At 37.6% G+C, this 13,229-nt stretch overlaps 1 protein-coding gene across 2 annotated transcripts in view; it reads left to right on the top strand.

Moving 5' to 3' along the window:
* The window catches only part of RORB (RAR related orphan receptor B), a 128,224-nt gene extending 117,739 nt beyond the window's left edge, over positions 1-10,485 (top strand). The window contains exons 6-10 of one of the 2 annotated variants that reach the window (XM_058825940.1): positions 1,017-1,149; positions 3,369-3,476; positions 4,553-4,663; positions 8,704-8,816; positions 9,311-10,485. In XM_058825940.1, coding sequence (XP_058681923.1) covers positions 1,017-1,149; positions 3,369-3,476; positions 4,553-4,663; positions 8,704-8,816; positions 9,311-9,466 — 621 coding nt within the window. In that variant the 3' untranslated portion in view covers positions 9,467-10,485. The remainder of the gene's footprint in view (positions 1-1,016; positions 1,150-3,368; positions 3,477-4,552; positions 4,664-8,703; positions 8,817-9,310) is intronic. The other variant, XM_058825939.1, reaches the window with a different exon arrangement.
* The last annotated feature ends 2,744 nt before the right edge of the window (positions 10,486-13,229 follow it).

Below are 13,229 nucleotides of genomic sequence, written 5' to 3'. Positions count from 1 at the left end.
GAAAGCAAAGCAGTGACACTTCATAAAATAAAGCAGCAGTTTTCCAGCATATTGTGCTGTTTGCTATTGTTAAAGCTTAGGTATGGTCATGGAATCCAGTTTTCTGTGCTTGTTATTACAGATCTTAACCTCATGCACAAACTCAGTTAACTCCAGTTTAATTGTGATTGGATCCTCTGTTGTGAGGAGTTTAAAAACATAAGACAACCTTGTTTCCTTATCATTTTGAAAACATATCTGCTTTTTCTGTGAATAACAAACACCTGTCTCTTACGGGAGCAGAGGATAACGAACCAAAAGTACTCCTTAAATTGAAGCTCTTCAATATTGGGTGGAAAAAATTATCTCATTACACTACGTTTTTGTTCTGCTCCTGTGATTCTCAGGTCAAGTTCAGTCTTTTTTCCACTGGCACCTCTTCAGATGTGGTCCAGTCATCTTTGAAATCTGAGGGGCTGTGCAGTATTAACAGGAACAAAAACACACCCAGCTTGCAGTGAAACCAATAGCATCCATTTTCATTTACACACATGCATGTGCAAGGAATTGCACAGAATGTCATTAAATTATTATCAGGAAGTCAACATTTTAATGTAACCTGTGTTAAGATACTTCAATTATATATTTCAACTTTCAAGCTAGAAAAATACTCTGTTGAATAAATCAATAGCATTGTGCCACTTCTTGCCCAAGAGTGCTGTGGAATACGTGCCTTTTTCATTCCACTATTAGTCTGTCCTGCACAAAAAGCCAACATTAGAATCACATTATAACACTGGGAAGTGCATTCTGCTCCTTTGAAAAGGCAATACCAGAGTTCAGATGAGTGGGGCAGCATCTTGTGAAAGCAGCCTTCTAATGAGAAGTGTTGGGTGCCTAGAGAAAAAGAGATGCTGCTAGCTCTGCCTGGGTATGGGGATGGAGTGTGGGGAGTCCTGCTGTCTGCAAGGCCCCCTGAAGAACTTAATGCACTGTTTACTCACCACTTTGCTCTTGCACGTGTGCTTTCCTGGAAGACGAGAGAAGCTCTGTGGCAGCAGTGTGCCATTCAGATCACCCATGCTATCCAGTACGTGGTGGAGTTTGCAAAGCGCATAACAGGCTTCATGGAGCTCTGCCAGAATGACCAAATTCTCCTTCTTAAGTCAGGTGGGTAAACACCAGAAGCTTGAGACTGAGTCCCTAGAAATGTGCCCTCCTGTCTTTTCCTGATTGCAAATCATTTTGATTTTGAGGGAGCCCTAATTTCTGTCTGTTGCATTAAGTACATTAACCTTGCTGTATTTTTTCACATTAATGATGTTACTGACTTCTGATCCTCTCCCCTCTACAGTCAGTTGTGGTTATTAACTACACACACACACACACACACACACACACACATTCACACACATACACAACCATCGCAAAAACTGCAGCCTCCAACCTGACATGTGGTGGAAGGAGCCTGCAAATTGAGCTGGTCGAATCAGTCATCTGCCACCCTGTAAAATGTCATTAATGAAACCCTGTAAAACTTGTCATTAATGAGACAAAGGCAGGCTCACTGGGACCTGCCTCTGTGGTCATCCTTAATCTTTTTAATGAGACTACAGAAATACTCTACAGCCAATGCACAGGAGGGAAAATTCCTGCTGGTGCCAGTTGTTTTTGGAATAAATGAGAGCAGATTATGGCAGTGTGCTCCAACCATGCTCTCTCTGCATGCCAGGTTTGCATGTGTGTGCATAAGGGCAAGGGGAAAATGCTTTCCTTTCTTATCAAGGGGCTCAGTAATTCCTGTCCTCCGAAAGAATCCTGACAAGATTTATCATGACTGTGCAGTAACACTGCCCAGGAGGACAAAATGGCATGACTAAGTGAACCACAAGAACCACGACTGGTAATTAACTGCATTTACCCTGTCATATCAGTTTCTTGCTCCCTCCATGTGTAAAAGGTAGGATGCTGTGTGAGGCAGCTTGTTAAAACTTAAGTGCTTCTCTTTGGAGAGAGATCTCTTCACTAAGGCTGAAAGCCTGTGTGATTCAGCTATCCATACACAGAAGTCACAGACTGTTCTGGGTTGGAAGGGACCCACAGGGACCACAGCCCAGTTTTTCAGTGACTGCCCCAAACCCACAACCCTGGTGTTATTACCACCATACTCCAACCGACTGAGCTAACCTCAGTGGCAGAACCAGAATCACAGACTGTTCTAAGGTAGAAGGGGTCCAACAAAAATCAAGTCCAGCTCTTAAGTGGCCTGTGGGGGAATCAAATCCGCAACCTTGGCCTTAAGAGAACCATGATTGTGTCCTGGTGAGGGATTGGGCCCTGGTGATGGGCACAGCTGCAAAGGGAAGTGATACAGAGACTCAGGAAACACACAGGCAACCTCCTAGAGAAAGGGAGTTATAGCACAAAAACTATTTGTTTAACCTCATACTAATTTTGAAAATGCTGCGGATACTAGTGCACCCCTAGGAAACTTCATTTGACTGGCAAGGTTAACAGCACAACTGCACCTTCAGGAAAAGATTTATTTCACTCTGCTGGAAAATATTGTTAAGCTATAGCATATAAGAATTTGTCAGGTTTTATTTTCTCTTTTACTGTTAATGCTGACCAGGAGTTTGAAAATGAGGACTTTTCTCTCAAAAGCGTATCTGCAGAATAAACCTCAGATTCTGAGTTCATCCTACAGGAGATCTAGCTTTAGTTAAGAGATGTTAAAATTTTTCCTTCCACTTTTCCAACTGCAGTTGGAAATTTTGCAGTTAGGAGATAAAATGCAAAGATAAGGATTAAAAAGGAAGTGTTTTTTTCTCTATTCAACAACCAGTAAAAAAGAAAAATAGAAACAAACAAAAAGTAAAACCTATTTTAGGTGTGCTCTTGGCAGTTCTTTAGCTTATACTTTCTTTCTAAAAATGATTTGTGATGTTCTCCCTCTCCAGTCAAATTAAGCTGGGATTTTTATATGCCTTGAATGAAGCTGGTTTTTGTTTTTTAAAAAAAAGGTTTAACTATTAAAAAGGAGTTTTAATAAATGCCTATTTTTCAGGATAAAGTATTTCAAACTGAAATTATTTGCCCATTATCTAAATTCAGATCTAGTCCAGGCTGCTAATTCTCTGCAGAGTGAAAAAGTCAATCTGTAGAAAAGTGGTTAAACTGGAGCAGAAATGATCCCATTCTCTACCCAAAGCACACAGAAATATTTTTTCTTGCATTCATAGATGTGTAATGTAGATGTCTTCAAAGAGTGTCTGTCCCTTCTGATGTTTTTAATGGCTGATGGCTTTGTAAATATCTTCTTGAGCTTTCCTGTGCTCTGATGTTTGGCAATAATACCTGGTACCTTTGCTCTTTTTTCTGTCTGCTAGGTTGCTTGGAAGTGGTTTTGGTGAGAATGTGCCGTGCCTTCAACCCACTTAACAATACTGTTCTGTTTGAAGGAAAGTATGGAGGGATGCAAATGTTTAAAGCTTTGGGTATGTTGCTCTTCTTTTTTCCAACCAATTGCATTGAGCCATATAGCAAGAAATTTGTCTTTATGAGAATAGTGACCCACAGTGGAAATCTCCAGTAAATGTTGAATCCTCAAGTCTCCAAATGTCTAGTTTGGAATAGAAAAAGAAAAAAAAAGGTGATTCCATCAGCTTCTAGCAATGATAGCTGTTTTTCTCTAATAAAAAGAGAGAAGCAAGAGGGTTTTTTCAAATAGATTTTTTGCCTTCTGAAGTTTTGATGAACCATGAGTTTATGGCAGGAGCCAAGCTATTTGTCTTTACTGTTCAGTTACAGTTGATGTAAGAAATCCCTCCCACTAATTGTGTCCTGCAGAAGGCAATTTTAGCCCCAGCAGTGAGAAGACTAAATTAATGAACAAATTGCTGAAAATACTGTTTTGCCTAAAACTTTTAAGTAAGCTCATTTAGATTCATGTACTGAAAAAATTATTCTGTTTCTCAACATGATATTGAGTGCTACCTGAAATGTTAATAGTGAAATGTTTGTGTTTTGTGCATCCATCAGACTGATATTATCAGAAATTTATTCAGGACCAAACTCAAAGAGAGATATTACCTTCAAATGTATATATTTATCATAATTTTTTTTCTTAGTGTGTATCATAAACATGCTACTTCTTTATAAGTTTAAAGCCTTTATGAATGTGTATTAATTAATTTATTTTTATCTTTATGATGCTTTTGCAAATTTTCATACACATTTGTACTTAGTAAAATTATGTATAAATGTTATTTAGGGTTGGTCCTTCCTCCTCCTTAAGTTCAATATCTGTTTAGAAACAGATATTACCTCATTGGGAAAGAATATTCTCTGTTAAGATGTCTGTGCAATTTTTGTACTTCACCCTCATTCTTGATAATTTTTTTCACTTCCGTGAACATCTTAGTGCCATTTTTGGGTTACATGAAATTTTAATAGTTAATGAAAAGCAGTTGCTTTATTAGTACAGAAATTTAGGAACAACTTTTTCTTACACCAAAACAATCCCTGCAGTTTGAAGAGCTGATTTCTAACATTGGTTCTCTTTTGTCTGCAGGTTCTGATGATCTGGTAAATGAAGCATTTGACTTTGCAAAGAATTTGTGTTCCTTACAGCTGACTGAGGAGGAGATTGCCTTGTTTTCATCTGCTGTTCTGATATCACCAGGTAACTTTTCATTCCAAACACTGGTTTTTTTTCCCTCTTAGTCCATCTCTTTCTACATACTTAAATAGCTGTTTAAGCTGCATCAAATGTAAGCAATGTATCAAGCAGTGCAAGATTACCTGAATTACCCAAATATACCATCAGGAATTACATGTAGTGGATGTAGATCCAAAGTGCAACAGACATGGGCAGGATTGTGCAGACAAGAAATGCAGGCTGGCCTTCCTCTAGACCATCTGAAGAGAATTATGCTACTCAAGAGGTGCATGTTCCTCCTAGCTTTTTCAGGGACCACAAAACTCTCCACCCTGAGTAGGTTATACAGTCCATAACTATGATGGGCTTTTTTCTTGGGAGTGAGAGCATAAGCAGTGAAAATTGGTATGCCATCCTATCTGAACCTAGTTCCAGTAGTGATTCAAAGTGCAGCATGCTCTTTTTCTTGTATTTATAACTCTACACAGGCAAGCATGCATTTAAGGGATGGCTGGCTGGCCACAAAGAGACTTACGTGATTAAGTTGACTCCGAAAGTGGGTCTAGTATACAAGCTCACAGTTTAGTGTGGGATTTTTAAGTATTCCTCAAGGAATGGAGACACAAAGTTTCATCTAAGGATAACCTCTTATTTAGCCTTACAAAAATAACACACTATGAATTATTTTTCCAACTTTTTCTGCTGAAGACTTCTAGGTCACCTTGTGCTTTTGCACATCTGTGTTGCAGATAATGTTAGTCAGAATTAGAATACCACAGATGGTGTCAACACATTCATTCTCATCATTAACAACACCTACTGAAAGGACTTCTTTTTTTTTCACTTTGAGCAGTTCTTGCCATCATCTGCTCAGAAGTGAAGTAGTTGAGCCAGTGACTCTCCATGGGGTTATGCCAAAATACAACCCTCCAGACACTGATGATTTCCACCTCAAAGGCGTCCCAACTGTGTGCAGTGCCTCTGCATTACCACTCCAGATGTCCTGACTTTCTCTGGGACAGCAGACTTGCAATGTCCTGATTGATCTCTGCCTATCATTTCTCTCCCAGTCTGAAAAGACCAAAACTGGGTGGGTGGCACAGGGTGCTAGCTGCTGGAAAAATTAGATGGAATCAAAATTCTGATTAATTTCTGCAGTTCTGCACTTGTCCCTTTAGTTTGGAAACCAGAGGATATATGCAGTGTCTCCTATTGTATTAGCTAAAAAACAAAAAAAAAATTTAAAAGGAGCAGAAGTGTTTGGTGCACGCTGACTGCTTATTTCTGCGGTCTGTGAGCATGTGTAACTAGTCTTAAGACACAAGAAGGAAATGATGGGCTGCAGCAGCATGTGCAAGAGTGAAAGCAGTCTTTCTTCCATAAAAAAAAAAAAAACTGTATATTTGGATTGTTTAAATAACTCCCATTTTAACTGGGCTGCTACTTTAGAGAGTGGGAAGACAGAAAAAATAGTCCAGAATGAACTGATACTGAAACATGCCATTTATTTTCTTTCTAAAACAGTAACAGTAAACAACAGAGAATGAAATATTTCCTTCCACATTTGATGTTCTGGTTCCTTCACAATAAAGAGTTTAATCATGGGAACAAATTAAAAAAAATAAAAATAAAGCACTGCTTCACAGAAGTCACTGCACCAGTCCTTTCATTGACTAATATAAGCTTAAAAGATTCCATATAGGAAGTACTCATATTCAGGTTTCTTTCCTGCAGAAGTCACCACCTGAAAGGCGATTCTTGCAGCCTTGATCTCAGTGTTTAGGCAGTTTACAGAAACCAGAGCAGTCCACTGGGAGTAAGGGGCCCTGAGAACATCCATGAGTAACATCCATCAGTAGTTTTGCAAAGGCTGCAAAGGCCAGTGTCGCATCCCTTTTCCTTCTAATTCAGCACACAAATCCAGATTTTCCATTTCTTGATGGACATAAGCCACACTGTTTGAAGGTGATTTTCTAGCTTGATTTGTGATTTCAATAGCTGAAATGTTGTAGAAATCCAGTAGAAGCTGCAGAGGCATCTCCACCTACAAAAATACAAAGAATGCACTTGGTAAGACAGGATCATGGCTGCTCCCTTGTGCCAGTCCCTCTCCTGAATGCCATGTTCCTTCTTTCCATCTTCCTTTTGCCAAAACCAAGTCTTGTCTCTTTCTGAGCTGTCTCTCATCTTTCCTACACAATTCTCTAGCCTAGTAGACTGTGTACTCTTCAAAGATGGACAAGTCAAAAACCTAGGAGAAAGAGTACAGTATTGAAACACTGCTTCTTACATCATTTAAAGGTGGTCACTGATCTATAGACCTTTTCCTGCACTTCTGTGAATATAGCTAGTTATCTGTGAAATTCCAGCCAAATTTACAGATGCTATTCAGGTGGCAGAAACCACATTTTGAGATACAAACTTAGCATCTGTTAAAAAGGTTTACCTAGCTCTTGTCATAAATTTAAGAACTCTTGTATAATATATGGCATGTTTCATGACAGGTGAGTGATGAACCTGTCCTTCAACTGCCTCAGTCTGTTTTTAAGCTTATTCTTGTGACAGAAAGGAAAACCCCTAGGGACTGGTCTCTGTGATAAATCTTTTTAGCTCCAGTCTGCCACAATAGGCATTAATTTAGCATGATTCAAAGACCAGGTTTTGCAATAGCATAAAGTTTGGCACCCAGCCTGTGAAGTCTAAACGTTACTGTGTGCTTGTTGTGTAGAAAGTGCATGTGTTCTTAGCTAATTCCATTTCTATGGCCACTGATGGCGCAGGATCCATTGGCTTACCTTCAGGGAACACAGTTCTCTAACATTTACAAAATACTGGGTTTTTTCCTGATCATCTGTTAAGTAGCTGAGGTTTGGTTTTGTTTCTTTTCACAGTACTTGACAATCAACTCTTTTCATGCACCTCTCCCCAGAGACAGTAAGACAAATGGCAGAACTGTGCTACTCCTGTGATGAAATGTTGCTCATTTCCAGCCTCTGTGGCATGTGTGCTCATTGAAGTGGTTAACTTAAATTATTTCTGTGACTTATTTTAGTGATGGGGAAGGGGTGAAAGAAAAGTGAAAGGGTTTTTTCCTGAATCTTTCAATTTGTACATGGAGATTCAAGCTTGTGATAAAAGAGGTTCTCTTATTTCCCATATGAAAGCTAAAATCTGTAGCCAAGAATTGGTCTGGATTGCAGGAATAGAAAAACAGATTCCAGTGTGGTAAAACAGAAGGTTCAGTGGTGCTGCAAGCACAGTGCATTAGTGGGTTTGTATTGTCTTGGGGTCTGCTTCTTTTCTTTCTGTGTGTTTTTCTCTAGAACCTATGACTTTTGAGAATATAGATTGTGAGGACAACCTCCTGCACTTGGTGTTTTCTGGTTTCTCAAAACCATAGAAGCCATATAAGTTTTAAAACTACTGTATAGCTGTTATCCTTCCAGATGATCTTGTATTTTGCATTGTTTAAAAAGAGTACATTTTTAAATAATGAGAAACTTGCACTTTGCAATTCTTTTGAATTATTGAAGAAATTCTCTTGAAGAAAGACATTTCTTTTTATTTAGAATAGCTTTTGTCTCAAAATGTTAGCCTAGTAAATAATGAGATATATTAATGTTTGAATAATTATATTCTCTTATTTTCAAAGAACTGTTTTGATCAGTATGTTTATTATTTATGTATTAAGACACTGACATAAAATGACATGTTTATAACCTAGCCAGTATGGGATTAGAACGCTGATTGTACCAATAGAATAATAAAATGTTGAGCCATGTTTCATTTCTGTTCCCATCTTTATGCCTAGCATCCTGTTCTAGACAACAAGATGCAGAGCCAACACTGTGTTCCTGTATATTTTGTGTGTGTTAAGTAAGTGCTCAGGTGATCCTTTAATGGGTTAAGACACTTTGCCTCTGAAACCATGTCTTTAATTACTGTGCAGTCCTTCCTCGTGAGAATTAGGACTCCTGTGGGTACTTGGCAGTGCAGTTCCCTGTGTGCACCATGAGCATGCCCCAATCTCTGCATTCTTTAGCTTCTCTTTTCCTTTTTCTCAGATCGAGCCTGGTTAATAGAGCCAAGGAAGGTGCAGAAGCTTCAGGAAAAGATTTACTTTGCACTTCAACATGTTATTCAGAAGAACCACCTCGATGAGGAGACATTGACAAAGGTAAGTTCTTTAAACAAAACACCAAGCAGTCCTTAAGCATGACTCTTTCTCTTTCCACAGCCATTTCTGTACATATTGCCACATTAATGTAGGCTAAAAGAAGTGCACTATGTGCTTGCCATGAGTAGAAGATAGGCTTGTTTGACTCTTGTCCCTGTTGCCTCTTACTCCATTTTTTATTCCATATACCAGTAATTTTAATTCATACCCTATAAAGAATGTAACTGCCTTTAAAAAGTGCTCATTGAGGCTGTTCCTTGTTAAATGCATTTTTGGCCTTTGCTAAAACCTTGGGGGCAGCTCTTATAGCAAAAACAATATCAAGTCCTTTGGATGGGTTTTGATGGAGCTTAGATAGAGTATATCTTTCAGTTACTCACCAAGATGCTAACATAGTTCATTTTGGAAAGTGTAATTTGTACAAAATATGCTTCCACCTTCTTCCTTTTTTTTTTTTTTTTGTTTTTTTTTTTGTTTGTTTCAATGTCTTACAGTTAATAGCCAAGATACCAACAATTACTGCACTTTGCAACTTGCACGGAGAGAAACTGCAGGTATTTAAGCAATCTCATCCAGACATAGTGAACACACTGTTTCCTCCATTATACAAGGAGCTTTTCAATCCAGACTCAACCACTGGCTGCAAGTGAAGGGGATAATAGAATTTTCACGTAGTCATGGAATGCATCACTAGTAAGACAAAAAGAAATGTTTTCATGAAGAAATTATTAAAAATGTCACTACTGCAACACTAGGAATGTCCTGCACTTAATAGAATTATTTTTCACCGCTACAGTTTGAAGAATGTAAATATGCAACTCTGAGTGGGGATGTCTTTTTTCTCTTTTGTTTACCTTTTTTTTTTTTTTTTTGAACTGACAATGAATATACAAATATAGGACACTGGGTGTTACCTTTTTTTTTTTTTTAATTTACTTTTATTGGGGGATGTTTTGGGAGACAACTGTTCCTAGAATTTTATTGTAGATAATACATGATAATAGAGCAGTACTTTGCAGTATTACTCTTGCTGTTTATTGTTCAAATATAATTTAAGAAAATTCCACTTATTAGACTGCCTAGTTCTATGTTTTTGATAGTTTAATGCATGTGGAAATTTGTAGCTGCCTTGGAAATTATGGTGCATATATGGAAGACACACACACTCACATATTTATATACATATATATGTATGTATGTATATATGTATGTATGCATTATATGCATACATGCTGTAACTTAAAATCACATGCCTACATTTAAAGGATGCTCAATCCAGCTGTCATATATTTCTTACTCTCCGAGTAATGTATTAGATTTACTTTGCGCAATCAAGATTTGCTTTGCCAGAGTTAAATTGTCAGCTGCCAATGTGTAATGACAGGATCACTTCTGAGATGTGTGTAATGTAGTGCATGTGTGCTGTGTGAAAATCAAACATCAGGAATGTATCAGTGGTGCAAAAGCCTTGTCTGGATGGTTTTAATGAAAAGAGGAATAGGATTGGTTTGGGTTTGTTTTTTTTTTTAATGTATTCTCACTGTTACAGGGATAGAACATCTATAAAAGTGAACATAGTAGGACCTGACCTCAGTAAAGTATCTGAAACATGGAGTAAAAAGGTAGACAATCCCATGTGTACATTTTTTTGATTTCACACATGATTCTATATATATATATATATATATATATATATACATATATATATACTGCTTTGAAAAGTAGCTTCAAGTCTTGGTTTGTTTTTTGCTGAACTCTTTAGAAAGATAGGTAGTAAGCTCAGTGAAAACCATAGCAAGCCTAAAATGTATCTCTGAAAAGGAAAGGAAGGAGGAGGAAAGTCAAAAGTGGGTGAAGTCCATGGTTACAAAGGACAGTATAATTGTCCATGTGTCTGACAGTTGTCATCTAGACGGGACCAATGGTTTCCACTACACTCATACATTTGTGTATGTTTTGAACACATGCATATATGTATGTATATATCTGTATGTATATAACTGTGTATATATATATATGCATATATAGGATTTATTTTAGATGCATTTCAGGACTGGAGCGAAGGATTGGATTGGAGCTTTCTTTTTGTCTGTCTCTGAATTGACTGTACTTTCATTTGCTTGCAAAACCAAAGGCAAACACAGAGGGGAGTGGAAGGCTGCCATGGACTTAATCTTGTGGGTTAATTTCATTTAATCAGCAGTCATTTCTAATGTACCTGCATTCTGCCTGTAGTACAAAACACAGATGTTTTAGCTATGAAAGAGGGATTCGGTTTCTGCTACATCTCTCTTTTCCACCACTTTTACCTACTGTGAACTTTTTCAGACCAGTCTCCTCCTGGGATGCCAGTGGAGGGTATAGAGAGCAGAAATACGAAGCAGGCAGTAAAGAAAGGAAGTGAAGGCAGGATCACAAAGCAGATGTGTTTCTTTATCTCAAACCACTCAGAAGCCAGTGCAATCTGAGGCAAGGCAAGGGGAAGCACAAACGACCTGCCCATTTGCCAGGCTTATGGAGGGGCAGTGTCACAGGGAGCCCACAGGGACACAGGTGGGCCCTAGGGTATGTGAAGAAAATTGGCCTGTTGTAGTGATTACTTAATGCCTTGTGCAGCTCTGCTCTCAAGCTTCTCTCTTCTTCATGAGCAGATAATTCACAAGCTGTTTCAAATATTTTGTGGACCTCTCCCTTGCCTTCCATTAGTCAGCTTGCAAGTTTGCATACGTGTTTTGTGGCAGAATCGAGTCTAGAGAATATCACAATTTGTTTGTTCTGTTTTAGCAATGCCAGAACAGGTACGAGAGTAGTTACAAACTCAGCTAATAAATGTTTCTGTGCAGGTCCATTACAACTTAGAAAAAAAAAAAGGAAAAAAATCTGTCCAGCAAATTCAGTTGTGAGAATTTTGTTGCAAATGTGACATACTTTTCAAAATTGCTTAATCCTATAGAACAGCAGTTACTAAAGTTACCTTTTTTAGTCCAAATTCAGAGCACATTTCTCTAGTGATTACCTTAAAGTGTCTTCAGTTAACATAATAAAGCATTGCTCTTGACGCTTCTTTACACCACTCTAACTGTAAGACTGACATTCCTTTATAAGGTGATTTGCCTGTTTGCAGCCTTTCTTGTATGGCAAATCCAGGAAAAGGATCCCAAATTTCAAGTATGTGTACATCAAAACTTAATGTCTACGTACTATTCGTTTAGATTTATTGGGGAAATAATCAAGTTGTGCTGAACTCTAGAAGTGCTCCGTTTTAATTGCAGGGGATTCATGTTTTCCTTGATTTCCCAACACAAGAACACACATATACTGTTTGAAATATTTTATAAATTCATTTTCAAAAGGAAATATATCAAAAGGATATATTTAGCCAACCCATAGAAATATAGAATAAGTGATAAACACTACTGTTTATAGTGCTGCTTAATAAAGAGCTTTGTCATGTTTATAAATAGTCCTTCACAATTGTGTGTTACATCTTGAAAATGTTGTTTTCTTCTCAAATAAGCTAATCACTCCTTGGGATTTTTGAATTACTTCTCAGGCAAGAGAACTAAATGGAGGTCACCAGTGAAAAAGACATTATCTGCAGGGCCTCTAATCCTTAAAGCACTATTCTGATATCTCTACAATGTCATGACCTTTCCAATCAGTAATGATTATGATCACATGTTAAAGATGTGAAATGAAAGAAAAAAGGTTAAGTGACTTGGAGACCACAAAGTTAGAAATACACAGCGTAGAAATAAAAGTGGATTCTTGGCTTTTGTCCTAAAACTTCTAATACTCTGGCATACAAGATCTTAATTGTCATAGATAGGCAATAACCTCTACCAAGAATTTCAAATATTACCAAACAAGTTTTTGTTACTTTTAGAGCAGGATTTGAGAAAATAGTGTTGTTGTTTATTTGGAAGATGAAAATTAATTTTCAAAAATTATTTATTTATGGAACTGTGCTGTGGTAACTGCAATTAGATTTTATTTAATTTTCTGTCATTTGGGCTTGGCCACATAGATATAGTACCTCTTTTTCCCTTCACTGAGTGTAGAACAACACATAATGATCACATGCCACAGGCTGGATATTTGTGATTAGTTTTGCCAGCTTATACTCAAATTCTTGACACTGGATTTCACATATTCAAGTTATCCATGGACTTTTAGGGATAAAATAGCATGGATTTTTAGTAAATAACTTTACAGTATTAGTACTTCATTGATGTTTGTTTTGTCTTTCAGTAGTCCATGGTAGAACCTGAAGCTTTTCAAGTGTCTAAAACTAGAATTTGTCACATCTTCTTGCTGTAGTAACTGGATATGTTTGTTGATTTTTTTAGTGACAGGCTTTTCAAATGAGACACATTTTTTAATGATTGTTTAACCTGGGACCTGTAACAAAAG

The sequence above is a fragment of the Poecile atricapillus genome, chromosome Z, assembly GCF_030490865.1.
Source record: "Poecile atricapillus isolate bPoeAtr1 chromosome Z, bPoeAtr1.hap1, whole genome shotgun sequence".
NCBI lineage: Eukaryota > Metazoa > Chordata > Aves > Passeriformes > Paridae > Poecile > Poecile atricapillus.
This window is presented reverse-complemented; position numbering and strand designations above follow the sequence as displayed.